At 37.9% G+C, this 17,920-nt stretch overlaps 1 protein-coding gene across 1 annotated transcript in view; it reads left to right on the plus strand.

The window, feature by feature from the left end:
• The window catches only part of slc4a11 (solute carrier family 4 member 11), an 84,248-nt gene that overhangs the window by 62,931 nt on the left and 3,397 nt on the right, over positions 1-17,920 (plus strand). The window contains exons 6-16 of the mRNA XM_046063274.1: positions 1,424-1,508; positions 2,575-2,700; positions 4,081-4,194; positions 5,516-5,648; positions 6,620-6,693; positions 9,159-9,384; positions 9,808-9,914; positions 12,404-12,569; positions 14,334-14,507; positions 15,302-15,497; positions 17,192-17,361. Coding sequence (XP_045919230.1) covers positions 1,424-1,508; positions 2,575-2,700; positions 4,081-4,194; positions 5,516-5,648; positions 6,620-6,693; positions 9,159-9,384; positions 9,808-9,914; positions 12,404-12,569; positions 14,334-14,507; positions 15,302-15,497; positions 17,192-17,361 — 1,571 coding nt within the window. The remainder of the gene's footprint in view (positions 1-1,423; positions 1,509-2,574; positions 2,701-4,080; positions 4,195-5,515; positions 5,649-6,619; positions 6,694-9,158; positions 9,385-9,807; positions 9,915-12,403; positions 12,570-14,333; positions 14,508-15,301; positions 15,498-17,191; positions 17,362-17,920) is intronic.

Raw genomic sequence — 17,920 nt, forward strand, 5'->3', positions numbered from 1 at the left:
TTTTTTTTTTTTTTTTTTTTGGAGGTCACCATGGATAAGACAAGCTAAATTAGATGCCTAAGAGCAAAATGTAAGCTTTAAAAAAGCATTGAACATCAAAAACTGTGTAAATAGTTTTTGTTGAGAGGAACCTTGCACTCCTGGAAACTCATTCATGTTTAGGTGATTGCAGCTTCTTGCAAAAGAGGCAGCTGTGCAGTCACCTTCAAACTAGTTCTTCAAATACCAACCTGTGCCACCTATAGGCAAGGAAAGTAATATTAGCAGCAGCAGTATTGATCCCAGGGGGGAATTCAAAGCTACCCAGCGGTATATAAATTAACTAAAATTTGGTTCGCCATTAATAGCGACATTAGTGATATTATATGATGATATAAATGTTTCTGAAATGGGCCATTCTGCACAATAAGTACTTTTAATTTTGGTAATTGAAGTTTATTTCTAATACTTTTAAACACAGGACCTTCATTAGTAACAGTTTATTTGGAGATGTTGCTATTGCTACTCTTACCTATGTAAAATATCTACTTCCTCCACTTTAAATATTTCAGGTTGTCTCTCTTAACATTGGTCTCCTTACTGTTCAGCCATCACAGTCCAAATGAGAGTTGATAAAAATGTTGATAAACTCATGAGTCTCATTTAGTAATTCTCATGCGCTCAGAGTAATAAGCTTAACGAACAGCAGTGAAAGGTGAGTTCAGTGTTTATTGGACATTTGTTGCTCTGGGATTTGCCTCTGAGGTTGCATACAGGCCCCCTGCAGAGTTTACTCAAGGCTGAAAAAATACCCAGCATTTTTTTGGGTTAAAAAAATTATTGTTTAACATAAATGTTGTCCCAAAAATATGCTATTATTAATCAGTAAAAAATAAACTCTTCATGTTTTTTAATTCATTGACCAAACCTACACCACTGGTAGTTATTATTGTAGATACGGTACAATTCAGCTTTTGCGTGGAAAACTAAATGCTTTTGAAGATTTTGTAAACAAATGTATGCTTTGTTTTTCTTTCTAAACAACAACAAATATGTAAATAATTTAAATAACATTCAAGTTTACCATTCAAATATTACATTTATAGCTCTTTTATTGTTTTCTTTTGGTCTCTGCATCTAAACCATTCCCCCTCCCCCATTCAGTCATGTATGATCATCAGAGTGAAATCTGTACTTTTTCCAGTATTCAGCAGAATATACTCCAGTCAACACAATCCTTACATTTATCAGGTTTAAACCATAAAATACAGAATGATAAACAAACACACAAACAGAATCTATAGAAAGAAAGAAATGTTTTAGCTGCAGGTGGTCAAGCGTTAAATTTGCAGCAACTATTACTTTCCTTGCCTGTAGATGGCGAACAGTGGCACATCTGCAAGCTGCTTGATGAAAATCTAACCTTTTCCTATTCTGTCCACAGTGTAAAGATTTCTTCAAAGCCGGCTGGGGGATTTATGAGGACTTGTGCCGCAGGCTGCCTTTCTACCCCTCTGACTTCACAGATGGTAGGCTGGACCTCGACTTGTAAAGAAAGTGAATCATCTTCCTTATTATGACACACCGGGGTGCCTCTGGCAGCTCCTTATTTGTCTGTCACCTTTTGCCTCAGATACATCTGTGCTGCATCTGTGTCACATCTAAGGCTATCTCCTGCTAAAATGACTGTCTGTCTCAGATGTCTCACTGCTCCCATATGTTCCCGTATGTCCAATATTATTGTAATTTCCCTAGTCATCAGACAAGGACATTGCCATTGCAATCGCAACAGACTGGTGGTTTTATTGACTCATCAGATCATTCTCTTTATCAACAAACGTGTGAAAAGATTTCTGTCCTCAGTGAAACAAATGTCCGCATGCTGCTTGACCTTTTAGAATTTGGTATTTTTCAAAAGAGGGGAAAATAAATCTTTCTGAATGTCTTTTAGTTGCTGTAATTGCCAGGGATGCTTGTGAATGTTAGAAAATCATTTTAGTTCTTTAAAAAAGATTGGAACTACTTAGTTAAACCAGATACACTGACTCAATTTACCTTTTTTTTTTTTTTTAAAAGACTGTGTAATGAAGTGCAGTACATTTAAAGAGAACAGAGTTTTATTGCTGGATTCTTCTTCTCAGCAGCTCTCTTTCAGTCCTTTCTCATTTCATAATACCCAAACACATGCATTTGGGCTGTAACAAAATCAAGATATTTCTGTCTTGTGAGTGTCATCAGATAATGATCATCTGATGAAGGTCACAGGACCAAAATCATTGTGATCACATTAGAGCCCAATTAAAGTGTTTTATTCCAAAATGAGTTATCCATCATTTGGATAAAAGCGATATCTGCTCTTACAAAATGATGGATGGCACAAAACCGAAACAAATTACTCCTATTTCAAAAAGGGCAGTAGGTAGTTTAAGCCCTTGTAGAATAGTTTTACTGTACATAACGGATGTTTCATATTGTAGAGGCACTGAATGATGAGCTCTGTTAATGTTTTTGTCGTTTTGAAATTAAAGTGTTGAGCCTCCTCCGCTCCATTATGAGGTGAATATGACTCATGTGTTTGTGTTTATCTCCCCTCAGGTATAGTTGGCAGTAATAAAACCCTGCTGAAGTACATGACCACAGCCATCTTCCTTTACATTGCCATCCTCCTCCCTGCCATCGCTTTCGGCTCCCTCAATGACGAGAGCACACGTGGTGAGATAGGTATGATCACGTACTTGAATGTAGACACGTGAGCACTTTTCTCTGAGGCTGTACATTTCCTGTTTATCTCCACAGACATGTCCTCACATTAAGAGACCTGTTATTTTAACAGAGATTCAAAGAGCACCAGTGTACTTGGCTGCATACATATTGCTGTAGAGGGGATAAACTACTAATCCCATACCACGTTATACGTAATTTAATTAATTAATTATCTTTCCTTCGAAAGTACTCTACAAGGAATTCAAGGATATGACATTATTTATCAAGAACAAAGTTGAAATTAGACCTGTGGTTTTCTCATGAGCAGATCTACTGTAAATGTTTCATAGTTTAATTACTCATGTTGAGTATGTCTTTTATTTTTGCCACCTTGCTGACAGACACACAGCTCTGATATATAATGTTTGTAATTTGGGTATATGTTAGCAAATAATTGCTTACCTACACTTCCTACAGACACAGAACAACATTAGGATTTATTCAGAGTTTTGATCTTAAGTCCAAAATCTGGCTTGGTCTTCATCAACTTCTATAGACAGAAATTCAGCCCCTAGTTCCACTTTTTTCAACAGCTAGTCACTAACCATGTCTGTCATACACTGCACTGTACAGTGGGTTTATGTGGGCTTGATTTCGAAAAATGGCTACTTGCTGCTGGTGAAAATGTGGTTAATGAGAGTGCCGAAAAGCTTGAAAAAGTTTATTTAACAGCACTTTTCAAAACACAATGTAGAAAATGCTTTACAGGAAGAAGAAAGGAGAAAGATGGCATGAGAGACAGAGGAGGCAATGGAACAAGGAGAAATCAGTTTATAATCCACAAAATGTTTTAAAACACAAAAAGGTTTTACAATGCTTTTACAGATGTGCACTGATGAAGCTTTTTTAAAACTGTTGAAACGATGTTCCAGAGTCGAGGGGCAACAGCAGCAAAAGCGTAATCACTTTCAGTTTTCAGCCTTGACCTTGGAACAGGCAGGAGAAAACCCTGCTCTGAAGACCCTAGGCTCTTCCCAACTGACTAAACTGCATAAAACCAAATGAAGTATCTCCGGTCTAAGCTCGACTCGAACCGGCCAAGTCCTTACGAACTATAAAACTATTAAGTAAACTAAAACTATAAAGAGCTCCATAGAGCTTCAGATTTTGGTGATAAATTAGTTTTTGGTCAGTTTGGCTGATTGCTTTCACAGTACACGTGTCATTTATTACAATATTGATAAAAGAAAAATCATTTTAACAATCTCTCTTTGAAATGTTACTTGGAAATTTACTTCTTTTCAGCTCTATGGAAGAACCTAGCAGACATTCATGCACACTAATTAGTATACATCAGTACTTCCCCCTGAGTTTTCTCTGTGTGTCCTCTCTGTCCAGATGTTCGGAAGACCATCATCGGCCAAAGCATCGGTGGGGTCGTCTACTCGTTGTTCGCCGGCTCCCCTCTAGTCATCCCTCTAACCACAGCTCCCCTTGCCATCTTCATCAGTGGTAGGCTTCCCCTCTTTCATTCAGCTCAGCCAAAATACACTTCACACTATACATCTTTTCACATTTTTTGCCGACGGCCGATGTGTAAAGGAGGCTGGGGGTGGGTGGAGTGCTAAGAAGATTACGTCAAAAATCAAGAGGAGGAGGCACCCAACCGTATAGAAGAGCAGCTAGAAACTCTTGCATCCTCATCTGCTCTCTTTTTTACCAGCAAACACCACAGTTGGAGTAATTTAGCTGTTTGTTCACACATATGCCCCAAATGAGTGTTCCTGGTGCAGTCAAGCAAAAAGCACATATTTCCAAAAACGTACGTTTTTCAGGAATGAAGAAAATAACTTTATTTTTCTCACTGATGTTACGTAATGGTTGGTTTCGGGGGTGACTCGCTAATCGCATACACGAACATGTAAACTTTATATTCAGTTCAGAGAGACAACAGCACATAAACTGTTGGATGGTTTTTACCCAACAGCAGTGTTTTGTTGGTTGGAATTTAAACAATCTTGACGGCTAGAAGCTGCAGAATGGGGCAGTGATGAGGAAAATCAGCGACCCCAATGCCAAGATGTAGTTTTAATACCAAAGCTGTTTGTTGGATTTGTGGTGTGCTGATCTTTGAAGTAAATGGGTTAGGATTGTGCTAAGCACATACTCATGGGGATAATTACGCTACATTTACAGCAGCCTGTCTGAGCAGAACAATGGCTTGTTTGTAAAGTTGTAACTCATCTGCGCACAAATCTGCTCAAGATTACAAACCCATTACAATTCTTTTGTCTCCTTTATGTTTGAATGAAATGCAATAGTTTTCCCCCTTTCTTTGTGTGTCTGTATGTGTGTAAAATCAATGTCTGCCATAGCTGAAATCTTTAATAAAGTTCTTCCTCAGTTTTTCACTAACAGCAGGAGCAAAAGTAGTTTTTTACTTATTGTTAGTATCAGATTTACAGAATACAAAAAGATGATCGATACTGTTTCTCATTAACCTTATTTGTTTTTTATTTTATTGATTATATCAACATTGATCAGTCTCCTTCTGTTTATTTGTTTGTCATATACAATTTCTCAGGCACAGCTTATTGAATTCTGATGAAACTAAGGCAATTCTTCCTCGTTTCTTTATAGAACCAAGGTGACATCTTTACTGCTGCGTCATTGGTATTAGCAAAAGGTGCAAAGAATCCGTTAATCAACCGGAGTAAAACACAAACTGTGCTGAGGTTGAGCACATTGGTAAAAAGGACGAGTAATGTGTCAGATGCATTATGATCTGTGTTCACATTTCTGTGTGTGTTTGTGTACGCGTGCAACCTTGCAGTGATCCGAGGAATTTGCGACGACTACAAACTGGACTTCCCAGCTTTCTACGCCTGCATCGGTTTATGGAACTGCCTCTTCCTCATTCTGGGAGGGATCTTCAATGTCAGCCTCCTCATGAAGCTCTTCAAAAGGTATTTTTCATACATTCACACTTTTAAATGTAACTCACTTTAATTGTTTTCATTTCAGTGAAGTCCAATTTATTGAAGCAATTCTTACATTTTCTTTATCTGTTGGTGTGCTTCCTTCTGTGTCAAACAGAAATATGTTCTAAATTGGGTGGTCACGCCAGTGACTGCGCCAAAATCACTGGCATTCTACAGACACATCTGTCTCTCTTGTACAACAAACAGTTTTTAAAGAAAGTCCATTCTGTGTGACAGCTCCCCTCCCTGATCCCACACATCCAGAGTTTTAGATCTTTTCTTCTGATTCCCTTTTTAGCCCAAACCAAGATATATTAAGGACTTTCTGCCCTGTCTCAACTAAAATGTTAAAGAAAAATGTTACAGGAGCAAATAGTAAAGATTATATTTTATCTTTATTGAATTTATATTTCTACTCATAATTTGATGGGGGGGGGGGGGGTCTACTGTATTTTTTTCTGGTTTCTGTTACTTTGTGTTTTTGTTTCACTGCTTTACAATCAATTCTGGGAAAATAAAAGTGATAATTATTATAATTTCACACTATTTTTCACCCAGTTGTTTGGTAGTTTTATATTTTGTTTCAGTACAAACACTGCATGACCAGGTTACATTGGGTGCTCGGACCCTGGTCTATCTGCCTGCAAATCTAGTTTTAAAAATAATAAAAATGAAAAATGAATGTTATGCTTGAATCAATAATAACTTGTACTTTCAATTTTGTTTACTTTCTTTTTTCTGTAAATATCAATTATTTGCTAAGATTATTTTTCTTTTCATCAATACTATAAGTAAAAACAATAGTATGGATAAAGTATGAATAATTTTTCTATTAAGATTAATATTTATTTTTATTTCAGTTCATATCCACAGTTTTGTAACACCTTATTCATCATCATGCACTATACTACTGCAACCCCGATTGTCACTTCTGTAATGCTTCTGTGTTTTTCTAGGTCGACAGAGGAGGTCATTGCCCTGTTCATTTCCATTGCATTCGTGGTAGATGCAGTGAAAGGCACAGTCAAAAGTAAGTTCCTGACACACATGGCAGATGTCTTTGTCATTGTTCATACAGCTTGTTTACATCACTGTTTTCACAGCCTCACATTGCTTTTACTGTGGCCTCTTCCTGACACATTACTGGCATTTTGGCTATGTAAATCAAGAGCTTGTAGACCGCTCTCACTAATCAGAACCAATGCTCACACCAGCATCCTGCATACCTGCTGTCAGATCCACCACCAGTCCTGTCTTTGCCAAGTGTCAGCCTCCAACTCATATCTGATTTTTAAACAGCCAATTACACTGAGACTTCAAATCCAGAAAAGAATGAAAAGTAACACTGTATTATAGGGGACTTTTTAGATTATAATTTAAGTGTGCAGCTCTCTAATTAGTATGGCTGTCCTCAACTGAAGAATCCTTTGTTCACTGGTTGTCATAAGATCTCTTCATTTTGTCCATTTAATTAAAATCTGTCAAATTGTTTTTTCAAGTACTATTGTCCTTCTGCAGATGAATGCAGACATTCGGAAGGATATTTGCTTATGCTTGTTAAAGAACAAACCATATTTTTTAATATTATAACAGATATTATTTTTCAGTGATCATGAACAACTTTATAGTTAATTCCCTGAAAGTAGATCAACAACTGTATAACAAAATGATTCTCAGACAACCAAGACCCAAACGATTAATTAGTTAACACATCAAATAAGAGCTGTCCTTATTAAAATCCATTTCAGGTCAAATCCCTAATAAGTTAGCATTTCACCTGACCAACAGTGAGAAACAGAGCCTCCTAGATAGTTTAGTGGTGGACAGACAGAAAATAAACATTTGTTCCTTTGTTACTCTGGTGGGTCAGTAGACTGAGAGGCTGAGAGAGATACTGTGTACTAAATTAATCAATCTAGATTTTGAGCCAAGCCTGCAGCCATATTACACCACCCCTGCCTTTACTACACCTCATCTTAGTTTATCATAAATATTTTACACAATTTAATTTCCAAAAAATGAGATGACGATAGGCGAATGTAATACATTTTGAATGCAATGTTGTCGTGTTTTGGAGATTGCCAGTGCAGTAGTTCAATTTTCAGAAACCATTTGTAAAATACGCTCCGAGCTCATATTCCATTACCATAACATTAACCCATGCTATTTTGTTGACACTTTTCATCCAAAATATTTTTGCAGTAACATAAATGAATACATTTTGGGTGTGTATCCAGACTCCTGTACAGCTTTGCTTGCCGCATAACTTTCTCCTGGTTTGATGAATAGGCCTGGCAAGGGAGCAGCATGCAGGCTGTGTCAAACACTGTCCAATGAAAGTGATGATAGACATTATTTCTACTTGTGTGGCACTCTTAAAGATAAGGTTTCGTCATTCTTATTTAAAAAAGTTGTAAAAGCACTGCTCTACAGATGCTACATGATGCTCACTAAAGGGGAAACACACATTGGCACTGTTTGGTTGTTTATACTGTAGATCTGATATGTCAGGACTGATTTCAATAGACCGAGCCTAGTACAGTCTGGTACAGCTGGTGTTGCCAGCGCAGAGATAAAATCATTGAGTTTCTTTTGTTTAAGGATTCAAATCTTTTGACCTTTGATACAGTTGCTGCCCGACATTCTCATTAAGACAGGCTGAGTTTTATCTCCTTCAGCTCTCCCTGTAGAGTTTACAGTCCTTACAGTCTCTTCATCCAGCATTTTACTTAAATTTAGTATTTTTCCTGTGCTGATTACATCATAAACAACGCAAAGAGGGCCGTTTGTTAGTGTCTGTTATATAGTCACATACAAGCTTTCTTTCAGGATCTCAGAGTTAACCAAACAACAAAGCCATAATTATAGTCTAACTATGTGTTTTCCTCTGTATTTACGCACTTGTTCAGTATATGTTTCTTCCTCTCTTTTAAGACTAAACAACACTGAGAGTCTATAGCCATGCTAGCGGCTCTAGACTGTACTCTGGCACAGTGGTGTGTTCAGCTAAATGTTAGCATTCACACAATGATGATGCTAATGTTTGGCAGGTATAATGTATACCATGTTCACCATGTCAGTATACTAACACTTATAATTAGCTCTAAATAAAACAGAAAAGTAGTTTTGCAGGTATTTGGTATCAAACCATGTATTGTGAGTATGGCACAACATGTTAGTACATGTTAATTACTCTAGGCGTTTCACAGAAAACCACAACTGTCAACCTGTAGGTAGCGCTAAAGGAAAAGTCAGGGTATTGGATTTAGCCTCCATGCATCGTGCATGACTGTATAAAATGTCATTGCGCTTAGTCTAATATTTATTGACATATTGCAGCCTGAACCAAAGTGGTGGACGAGTCAACTGTCATTGCCATCACTAGAACCAACGTGGCTAAAAATCTGCGTTTTGCTGGATGTAGTCGTTTTGTGTGGGGTTTTTAGTCTTTGTTTTCAGGCTCAGCTTAACTTAAAACTGTGGATGTAATTTCAGTCTTTCACGGGCACTACGGTGCCCCAACTCTGGCTAACAGTAGTGTAGAGGACCCTCGGGGTGGAGACCTGCTCGGGGGAAACAGGAGTGAGGTGGCGGCTGGGTTGGCACTGAATGCCCTCCCTGAATCCTTCATCCAGTGCACTCGAGAGAGGCCTGTCCTCTGCCTCCTGCTGATGCTCGGGACGTTATGGATGGGCTACACCCTCTACCAGTTCAAAAGGAGGTACGTTCAGCATTGCAGAGCTGCAGCACTCTTAGATAAATCACTGGAGAAGTTTAAATCGCATTTGGATGGGAACACTGCCGGCTAGGACGAATATTGCTGAGTTGGCCCTTGACTCTATAGATTGTCAGGAAAGACAGAGCTTCAAGAACTTTCCAGACAGGCTTTTACTAAGCTCCCTTTTCAGTCGAAGCTTCTCTTCCGGCCTGTGATTTAATAAACATTAATATTCTACTTCTGATTGCTCCCAGTAATCAAATCAACCTCAAAGCTGGATTCAATTGTGTAAGCAAAAGGCAAAAGGTACTTAGGCAGTGTCAAGATTGCAGCCATTGTCCTTGTCTTGTCCACAGTAATTGTATTCTGCTATTATTTGTCTCTCTCCACTCACTTCCTCTTCCCCTCTCTCTCTCTCTTTCTCAGTCCGTTCCTGCATGCCAAAGTGAGGGAGGTGCTGTCGGACTGCGCCCTGCCGATCTCGGTGCTCTTGTTCTCCTTCATCGGCTCCTACATTTTCAGTGACATTGAGCGTTAGTATCATTTGTTGCTTTAACAGACTAGAGAGTTTTCATTCTATAGAAGACTATACATTCTATTCATAGTGTGTGTCTATTAACCTGCAAACAACAACAAACTTGACCACAATATTGTGTTTTTCTCAGTGCTCCAAGCTCTAATTAGAAGAGCGGTTCAACATACTCGAGTCTTAACTCTTGACTTTATTGTTAGCTAAAAATCAAGACATTAGGTACTTCATCTTAGAATTATGACAATAGAAATTGTCGTTGTTTAAATTACGATAAAATTGTGAGGATTGTTTCCGACCAGAATTGTAGTGCGGTTATTGGTAAACCCCTTTGTGCATTAGGGAATCTTGCAACATTATCACGATATTTGAAAAGCTGTCTCACAATAGTGTGAGTGTGAAATTAGCATTGGAGATGCCCCCGCCATTTTTAAATAATTTATGTTGTAACATTTTGGGTACCCGGTGGAAACGATACACAGTGATAGATTGAAAGACAAGACACAAACAATATGTAAGCAACATTTCAAGATGCACTTGAATTTTTTTTACATTTTGTGACTTCACGTCAAGTACGAGACTTTCTTAAAAATAGTGTTAAATAATTGTCTCGTCTTGTGAGCTAAGTGTTTTGTCACACCCCTAATGCACATCATATATATTTAGCTGTAGATATCCATGACCTTGATATTCCATAGATTTGCAAAGAGTGGGGAGAAGAATAATTTAAAGACACTGTAGATTTATGTCGTTGACTTAAGCTTTAATTACTTCAACTCTTTTTTAGTTCGAACGGATGAACCTCTTCCTTACTTTTTTTTATTTAAACAGGCTTGTACTTTTGACTGTGTATCAAAGAACCAGATGTTTTCAAACAACACAATTCAATTTCATTAATATAGTGCCAATTCATAACAGAAGTTATCTAATTGCACTTTTCATAGAGCAGGTCTAGAACGTACTCTTTGTAATAATATTAAGTGAGACCCAACAATTCCCAGTGTGAGCAAGCACTTGGCGAAATAGGCAAAGCTCAACTTTTGTATGATTCAACCAGAAAAGTTTCATGCATAACACTGCAAGTTTCATGCATAACACTGCAATTACTGAAGTTGTCCATCACCACCATTGTCTATGTTGAAAATTTACAGAACTTTAGATCAGGAACCCCGGATGCCCAAAATATCTCCTCCCACATGGTAACTCTATACCACTTGCACAGGGATATACGTTTTCTCACAGCTTCTTAATGAATGATGGAGTGATTAGCAGTTGTGTTTCTGTGCTGTTAACAAGGACAAGACATTTTTTTTAAATTGAATCACAGAGTTTGTTTGGTATGGTAACAGTTTCACAACATTAATTATTAAATGTGAAGAATGAGTGAACGTAAATATTAAACAAAAGCTGTTAGTTGCAGGTCAGCTGTCTTTTTGCGACAGTGTTGTGCAGTTTAGGATAGATTTACATTTTAGGGTTGTAGCCTGTTTACTTCCAAGAGAGGCCGTCTGACTGCGAAGGCTTCCCTTATTTGGTGCCTTTATTGTCTTTTTATGTTGCTTAATCAAGGCACAGGCCAAAACACATTGGAGATTTTCAGTTTGTATCCTCTATTGTTTAGCATCATTTTGAATCTCCATTCATTGTTGCCAAGGCAGCAGCTGTTCTCCAGGGGTCGACATAGAAACACAGAGACAAGTGCCAAACCCTCAAGTGAATTTAAATTTAAGTGCCTGGCCAATTTTCTGTTCCTTTACCTCCAGAGACAATAAGTCATAAGATAATAGACCCATTATTGTATTGTCATGTCCTCCTAAATTTAACCAACTGCACTTAATTCAGCAGCATTTGAGAGGATACAGTCCTAAATGAGATATCCAGCCACTCTTAGAAAACGATTGTTGGTGTGAAAATGTGAGTCATCAGTTTGAGAGACAGTTATGTTTGTGAAGATGGAATCTGATGAGTATTGGAAATACTGATTTTTAGGCAAAGGGTTTTTAAACAGTTGCATTCCTATCACCATTTGAAGTCCACAAAAGAAACTGATGTTTATAACTTAGCTATTATGGATATAATCAAGTGATGTCCTAAGTTACAGTTATCTAACAAAGTAAGAACATATTCATTAGAGTAAAATCTCACTGTTAAATTCATTTGTGATTATTAGTGCTACAGCTAAGAATTATTTTCTTGATTAATCAATGGTAAGTTTTTCCATAAGATGTCAGAAAATAGTGAAAAATACCCATCACAATTTCCCAAAGCCAAAGTTATGTCTTCATGTTGCTTGTTTTGTCCAACCAACACTCATAAATCCAAAGATATAAAATTTATTATTAAATAAGACAAAGAAAAACATCAAATTCTCTTTTTGAGAAGACAAAAATAACACAATGTATAATGGGTTAACAAAAACATGTGTTCATTATTTCAGCTCTAGTTTGTTATTTAGTCTAGTTGAGTAATTTCTTTCTCTTCTTCTTTGAACAGTTCCTGTCTTTAAAGTTCATGACCGGCCCATCTTTAACGTGGCTCCATTTGAGCGTCTGTCAGCCTTGAACGTTGTCAGCGCCATGGGCCTTGGCTTCCTCCTGGCCCTCCTCATCTTCATCGACCAGAACATTGTTGTCTCTCTGACTAATGCACCAGAGAACAGGTAGAAGCAAAGCATCCATCTCACGATTGTTTGAATATTATGTATGACTTTATTCACCATTACAAAACTGTCTATACTGTTGAAAGGGATTACATTAATGAGGCTGAAACCTGAGATATTAATGCATGTGCATTAAGTGGGTTAAACTTTTTTTCTATGACCCTTCAAAAAGCCATCAAGGACCTTTGGGGATCCTCTGACACCACTTTTGGATCTGCTGAAAGTGGATATTTGCCGGTCTGTTATGGAGAGAAGATTAACTGAGCCAGAAACATGACATCTGAGTCAAATTGTCAGTCAGGGAGTTCTGAAAAAGCCTCAGAGCCAAAACATGATGTTGAGCTTTTACCCTGTTCTTCAAAATTTGCATCGGACAGACCGATTTAGAGCCATCAGCCATCAATCAGCCCTACAGTGAAAATCTATAATGATGGAATTTCAACCATTATCATCTACATTTGTTGGGCAGAATTAATTAAATCTAAAATGTCACTGGAAGGCAAAAATAACTGCTACTATAGCATACAAAAGTGTGTTTTCTAAGAGTATTGATCTGTTCAGCACTATTTTGATATTGTTTTATAAATTGAACTATTGTGATCTTATTGACTCTACACAAAATTATTTAAACTAAACTAAAATAAAAGACTCCTGTTAGCTTTAAGCAGTGTATCGCCAATGAACAGGTCGGTACAGTTTGCTGTATTTTACCCTTCACTACATCCCTCATGTGTGACTAACACTTGGACAGAAGCTGGCTGTTTATGTTCCTGTTTACACATTTGATTATTTCATCTAGCGCATGACATCTTTTTTTTTTTTTTTGTCTGGAAATGAGATTTATTGAAGCATTAGGGCTTTTTTTCCACCTGCATAGATCTTTTATTGCATCTCTACTTTGTTTTCTGTCATAATTTATTTATTTATTTATTTTAAGTAGCTGCCATTGTTGTGTGAATAAACATACAGTAAACATCTTTTAGTCGTTTAGAGACCTAATAATTACTCATACATTTTGACTGAAGGAAAATAGGTAAAATTAGTTCTTATCCAGAGTGATATACTGTGTGCTGGTTTCAACGTCATGCTCAAGGGCACGTTAGGCTCAGTATGATCAGTGTGTTGATTTTTCTTTACAGAACGATTGCTGTAGACACTAGCCTGCCCTCACACAACCTATTAACCTATACACAACAGTTTAAGTGTTAACCCCCAAAAGACACGCATAGAAACACAAACTTACACAAACACACACTTCGCCCTCCTACAGAGTAAGAGGCTGGGAAGATGCACATCAGTGATCCCTCACTAACATGCAGAAAAATGTTGTGTGGCATCAAAAAGGTCACGGTCCCTTTTCATGTAAATTCGCTGTAATGTCACGCTCTGCTTATGTCATCATCAGTGGCATATTGATTTATGCTCTGCGTCATATGTAAACATGAGAAAATGTGCAACATGTACATGGATCTTCTTGTATGTTGAATGAGAAGAATTACTGAAACATATGAGTGAGTGTGTTCGGGTTGTGTTGAAGGGCACCGCTAACCTTAGGAGAATGATGCCCTTTGTATTGTGGGTGTGTGGGTGTGTGTGTGGAGATACTGTCATATGTGCTCACTTCCAAATATTACTGTGTCTTTGTTAATTAACCTGTCCGAGTGTGTGTGTGTATGTGTGTGTGTGTTTTTATCAGTTTTCTTTGTGTGGTTTAGGTGAGTTGTTGACTGTGCGGCAGAGTGTAACAGTTGTGTTGCTCCTCAGGTTGCTGAAGGGCACGGCGTATCACTGGGACCTGATGCTCTCTGGGCTCATTAACATACTGATGTCGGTGCTGGGGTTGCCCTGGATGCATGCCGCCTTCCCCCACTCCACCCTCCATGTGCGCCAGCTGGCATTCGTGGAGCAGCGCGTGGAGGGGGGGCACCTCTATGAGACGTGAGTTACCCGCCTTCTCATCGTTGGCACTAATCAGACGCTCAATTAAAGGTCGTCTTCAGAGCATGTGGTGACTGTAATTTGTTGTTGAAGGCTACTGTATCCGGCTTCTCCCTGATTGCATGATTACCATGTAACTAACCATTTTCTCTCTGGGTGGAAGAGGTGAGGAGGTTTTTAAGAGATGAGAGGATTAAGTTCATTATTCTAGCAACACAGATGTGCAAAGTAGTAGTTAGCATATATTTGGGATTTGTGAAGTAGTAAAGTGTCATGCCTGGGGTGTAAGGGCCAATATCTTTAAGTACTATACAATCTAATTAAAAATATTGGTTGTAGAAAAATATGCAATTTGGGTTATGTCTGGAAATTAATATTCTAAATTTCCAAATCTGATTTTCTATTAACATTTGCTAAATTGGTTACTTAAAGCACTGGTTTCCAACCTTTTTTTAATGTTTTTTAAAATACATTTAAATGACCAGAACCTCATAGGTTATGCTGAAAAACCTAATTAAGAAGAGTTAAAAGAACATAAATAGAAACAAGGCAAGTCTGAAAAGTTGGATTTTGAGCTTCCTTTTACACAGATGTTCTGTCCAGAGGCAGAGTTCAAAGTACTTTCTCCTTTATATTTCTTTCAAACTCTGGAAATTTGGTATAGAGTGAGAATGTGTTAAATGGAAAATGTGCAGGAATACTGATAAGAAAGTCCTGAGAAACATTTTGGGTGTTGCATTGTATGAAACAATTGTATGCTTTCCAGTAACCAGTATGTCTGTGTGCCTCCTCAGCATCGTTCAGGTGAAGGAGACCCGGCTGACTTCTCTTACTGCCAACATCTTCATCGGCGTGTCGGTGCTGCTGTTGCCCCTCCCGCTGCAGTGGATCCCCAAGCCAGTCCTGTACGGCCTCTTCCTCTACATCGCCCTCACCTCCATCGACGGAAACCAGATGTGCGACCGCATGGCTCTCCTCCTCAAGGAGCAGGTGAGAAAGTTCGTGGTGTAAGAGGGTGAGTGAATACGTGTGTGTGTGTGTGTGTGAGAGAGAGAGAGAGACCATATGTCGATTGCAGGGCTCTGCAGATCAAACAGTTGACCGGGTGCCCAATGCTGGAGGACCAGACCTGATTCAAATAATGTGTAATAATAATATATTTTTTGTTTGTTCTAATCTACTCAGAATACCAGGTGGGGAAGGTTTTAGCGAATTGAGACAAATCATCCAGTATATCAAGATTGTTATTATTATAATGTTGGGTAGCCACAAATATCTTCATTCATTACCCTACTGCTGAACCTTTTAAGCTAGTCAGCCAGGTTAAAACATAAAATCAAATTGGAAAGTATGAAAATCAAAATACTTTTCCCATAAAGAAAATCTAGAAGAATCTCTTGCATCGCTTCTCCTGTGTGTCCGATTTAACCTTCCTGCTGGAAGCAGCACTTGCCATTTTCCTCTTAACTGTTCCTCACACACTGGCGCCTCCAAATGGCAGTGAGAGGTAATTTTATAAAAAAAAACACATTCCCTCAGAAATGTGTTTTTTTTTTCTTTTTACTTCACTAGGATGAGCTTCACCATGTAGAATGATGTATGTGCAGACACTGGGAGGCTGATTCCACATACATCTGCTAAAGGGGGAATGTTCCTTAACATGAATATTCATAGCTTTTGTACAATGTAATTATATTGTAAGTGTTATTTGCCATTATTGAGCATTTTTATGGAGAAGCAATTTCAGACAGAATTTATTATGTTAAGCAGATCTTTAATTTCAGTATCCAGAAATCCTGTAATGTAATGTCAGCAAACTGCAGACAGTATAGTATGATTAGGTTTAATAACACAGGCATCATCATCATTTGGTATTTACTGAAAATTCTATTAATCTCACATTTAATTATTAAATTTTTGTGTTTATTTATGGTTAAGAGTAATTTTGTATTAAACTTTTATTTTTTTACTAGATTTTTAAAAATATTTTCCCATTCAATATCACAAAATTCCACATGAACATAACAGACCAAGAAACTCTTCATAAAATGTGAAAATCACAGCTGAAGTGGATCACAAGATCACTACCTCTGTCTTAACAAGAAGCTTTAATCTTATGACACATGAAATTTATTTTGTTTGAGACACATTTCCAGGTGTGAGAGAGGGAGTTACTGTGGGGAGTCGAGATTCGTTGAGTCTTGTTTTTGTACACCCCAGATAAGTCATAACAATCGCAGCTAGTAATTGAGAGACAGTTTTATTCGCAGAGGTATTTGACAATTTCTGATTTATCAATTCCTGTTGCTCATACATGACACCAGATCAGTTGGGAGAAATTGGTTTGTTTTTGTTGCAGCTGGTGGAAAGACAGGTATACTTCTTATATAAAAATGTTATCGAGTGCAGGTTTAAAAGAATATTGCCGGCTTCTCTCCTCTACCCCACCTCACACGTTCACACAGTAGACCCCTCACGCTATAAAAACACTTACAGTACGGGTCCACTGAAAGCTTGCTGTTATTTATAATCTAAAACCTGCAGTGCACTTCTTAGAGGTGTGTGGGCCTTCTTCTTCCCTTAGTCATTTTTTTTGAAGACTGCAGAAGACTTGAGGACAGTGAGGAAAAGAACCTCAGGGTAGATTGTGTTTTAATCTTTCCTGATCCTCTCACCACCTGCAGACGTCTTACCCGCCTACCCACTACATACGCAAAGTGCCCCAGAGAAAGATCCACTACTTCACCTTCCTGCAGATGATGCAGCTGCTGGTTCTGTGTACATTTGGCATGTACCCGATACCGTACATGAAGATGATCTTCCCTCTGATCATGATCCTGTTAATTCCAATCAGGTAGGACTACTGCAATTTTGTCCCAGAAAATTATTTTCTCAAAGTGCTTTAAATCAGGATGACTTCCAGAAGCACGCTGGTAATGAGTACTGTGTCTGACCTGAATCTGCCTCCGCATCAAAATGTGTGTCAGCCACACTTAAACCTGTGGACATCGTTTCTCTAGTTGTCGAAACCACATCTCTTTAAACAGCACCTTGTTGGGGAATAAAGTAGATTCTAAAACAAGGTTAAATGTGTTTCAGCTGAAAATATTCAGTTCAGTAGAGATACAAATGTTTTTGCTGCAGTTCATGTAATATGTGAGGGCTGCAGCACTAACAGTAGATGGGTGTAGTGCATTATATATGATATTTGTAAATTCACAGAATATTATACCTGTACCCTTGCTGCATCAAACTAGTGGAATATCTTAAATAAAAAATGATGGTTTGCACTTGAAAAGTATTAGTTCCTATTTTTGTGGTGATTTGGTTTAATTTCTGCATGCCAGCTACACCTTCCATTACAAGTGTAGCAGTATACAAGACAAGCGTTTTCATTATTTTCATTTTCAATA

The sequence above is a fragment of the Micropterus dolomieu genome, linkage group LG11 (genome assembly GCF_021292245.1).
Source record: "Micropterus dolomieu isolate WLL.071019.BEF.003 ecotype Adirondacks linkage group LG11, ASM2129224v1, whole genome shotgun sequence".
Lineage (NCBI taxonomy): Eukaryota > Metazoa > Chordata > Actinopteri > Centrarchiformes > Centrarchidae > Micropterus > Micropterus dolomieu.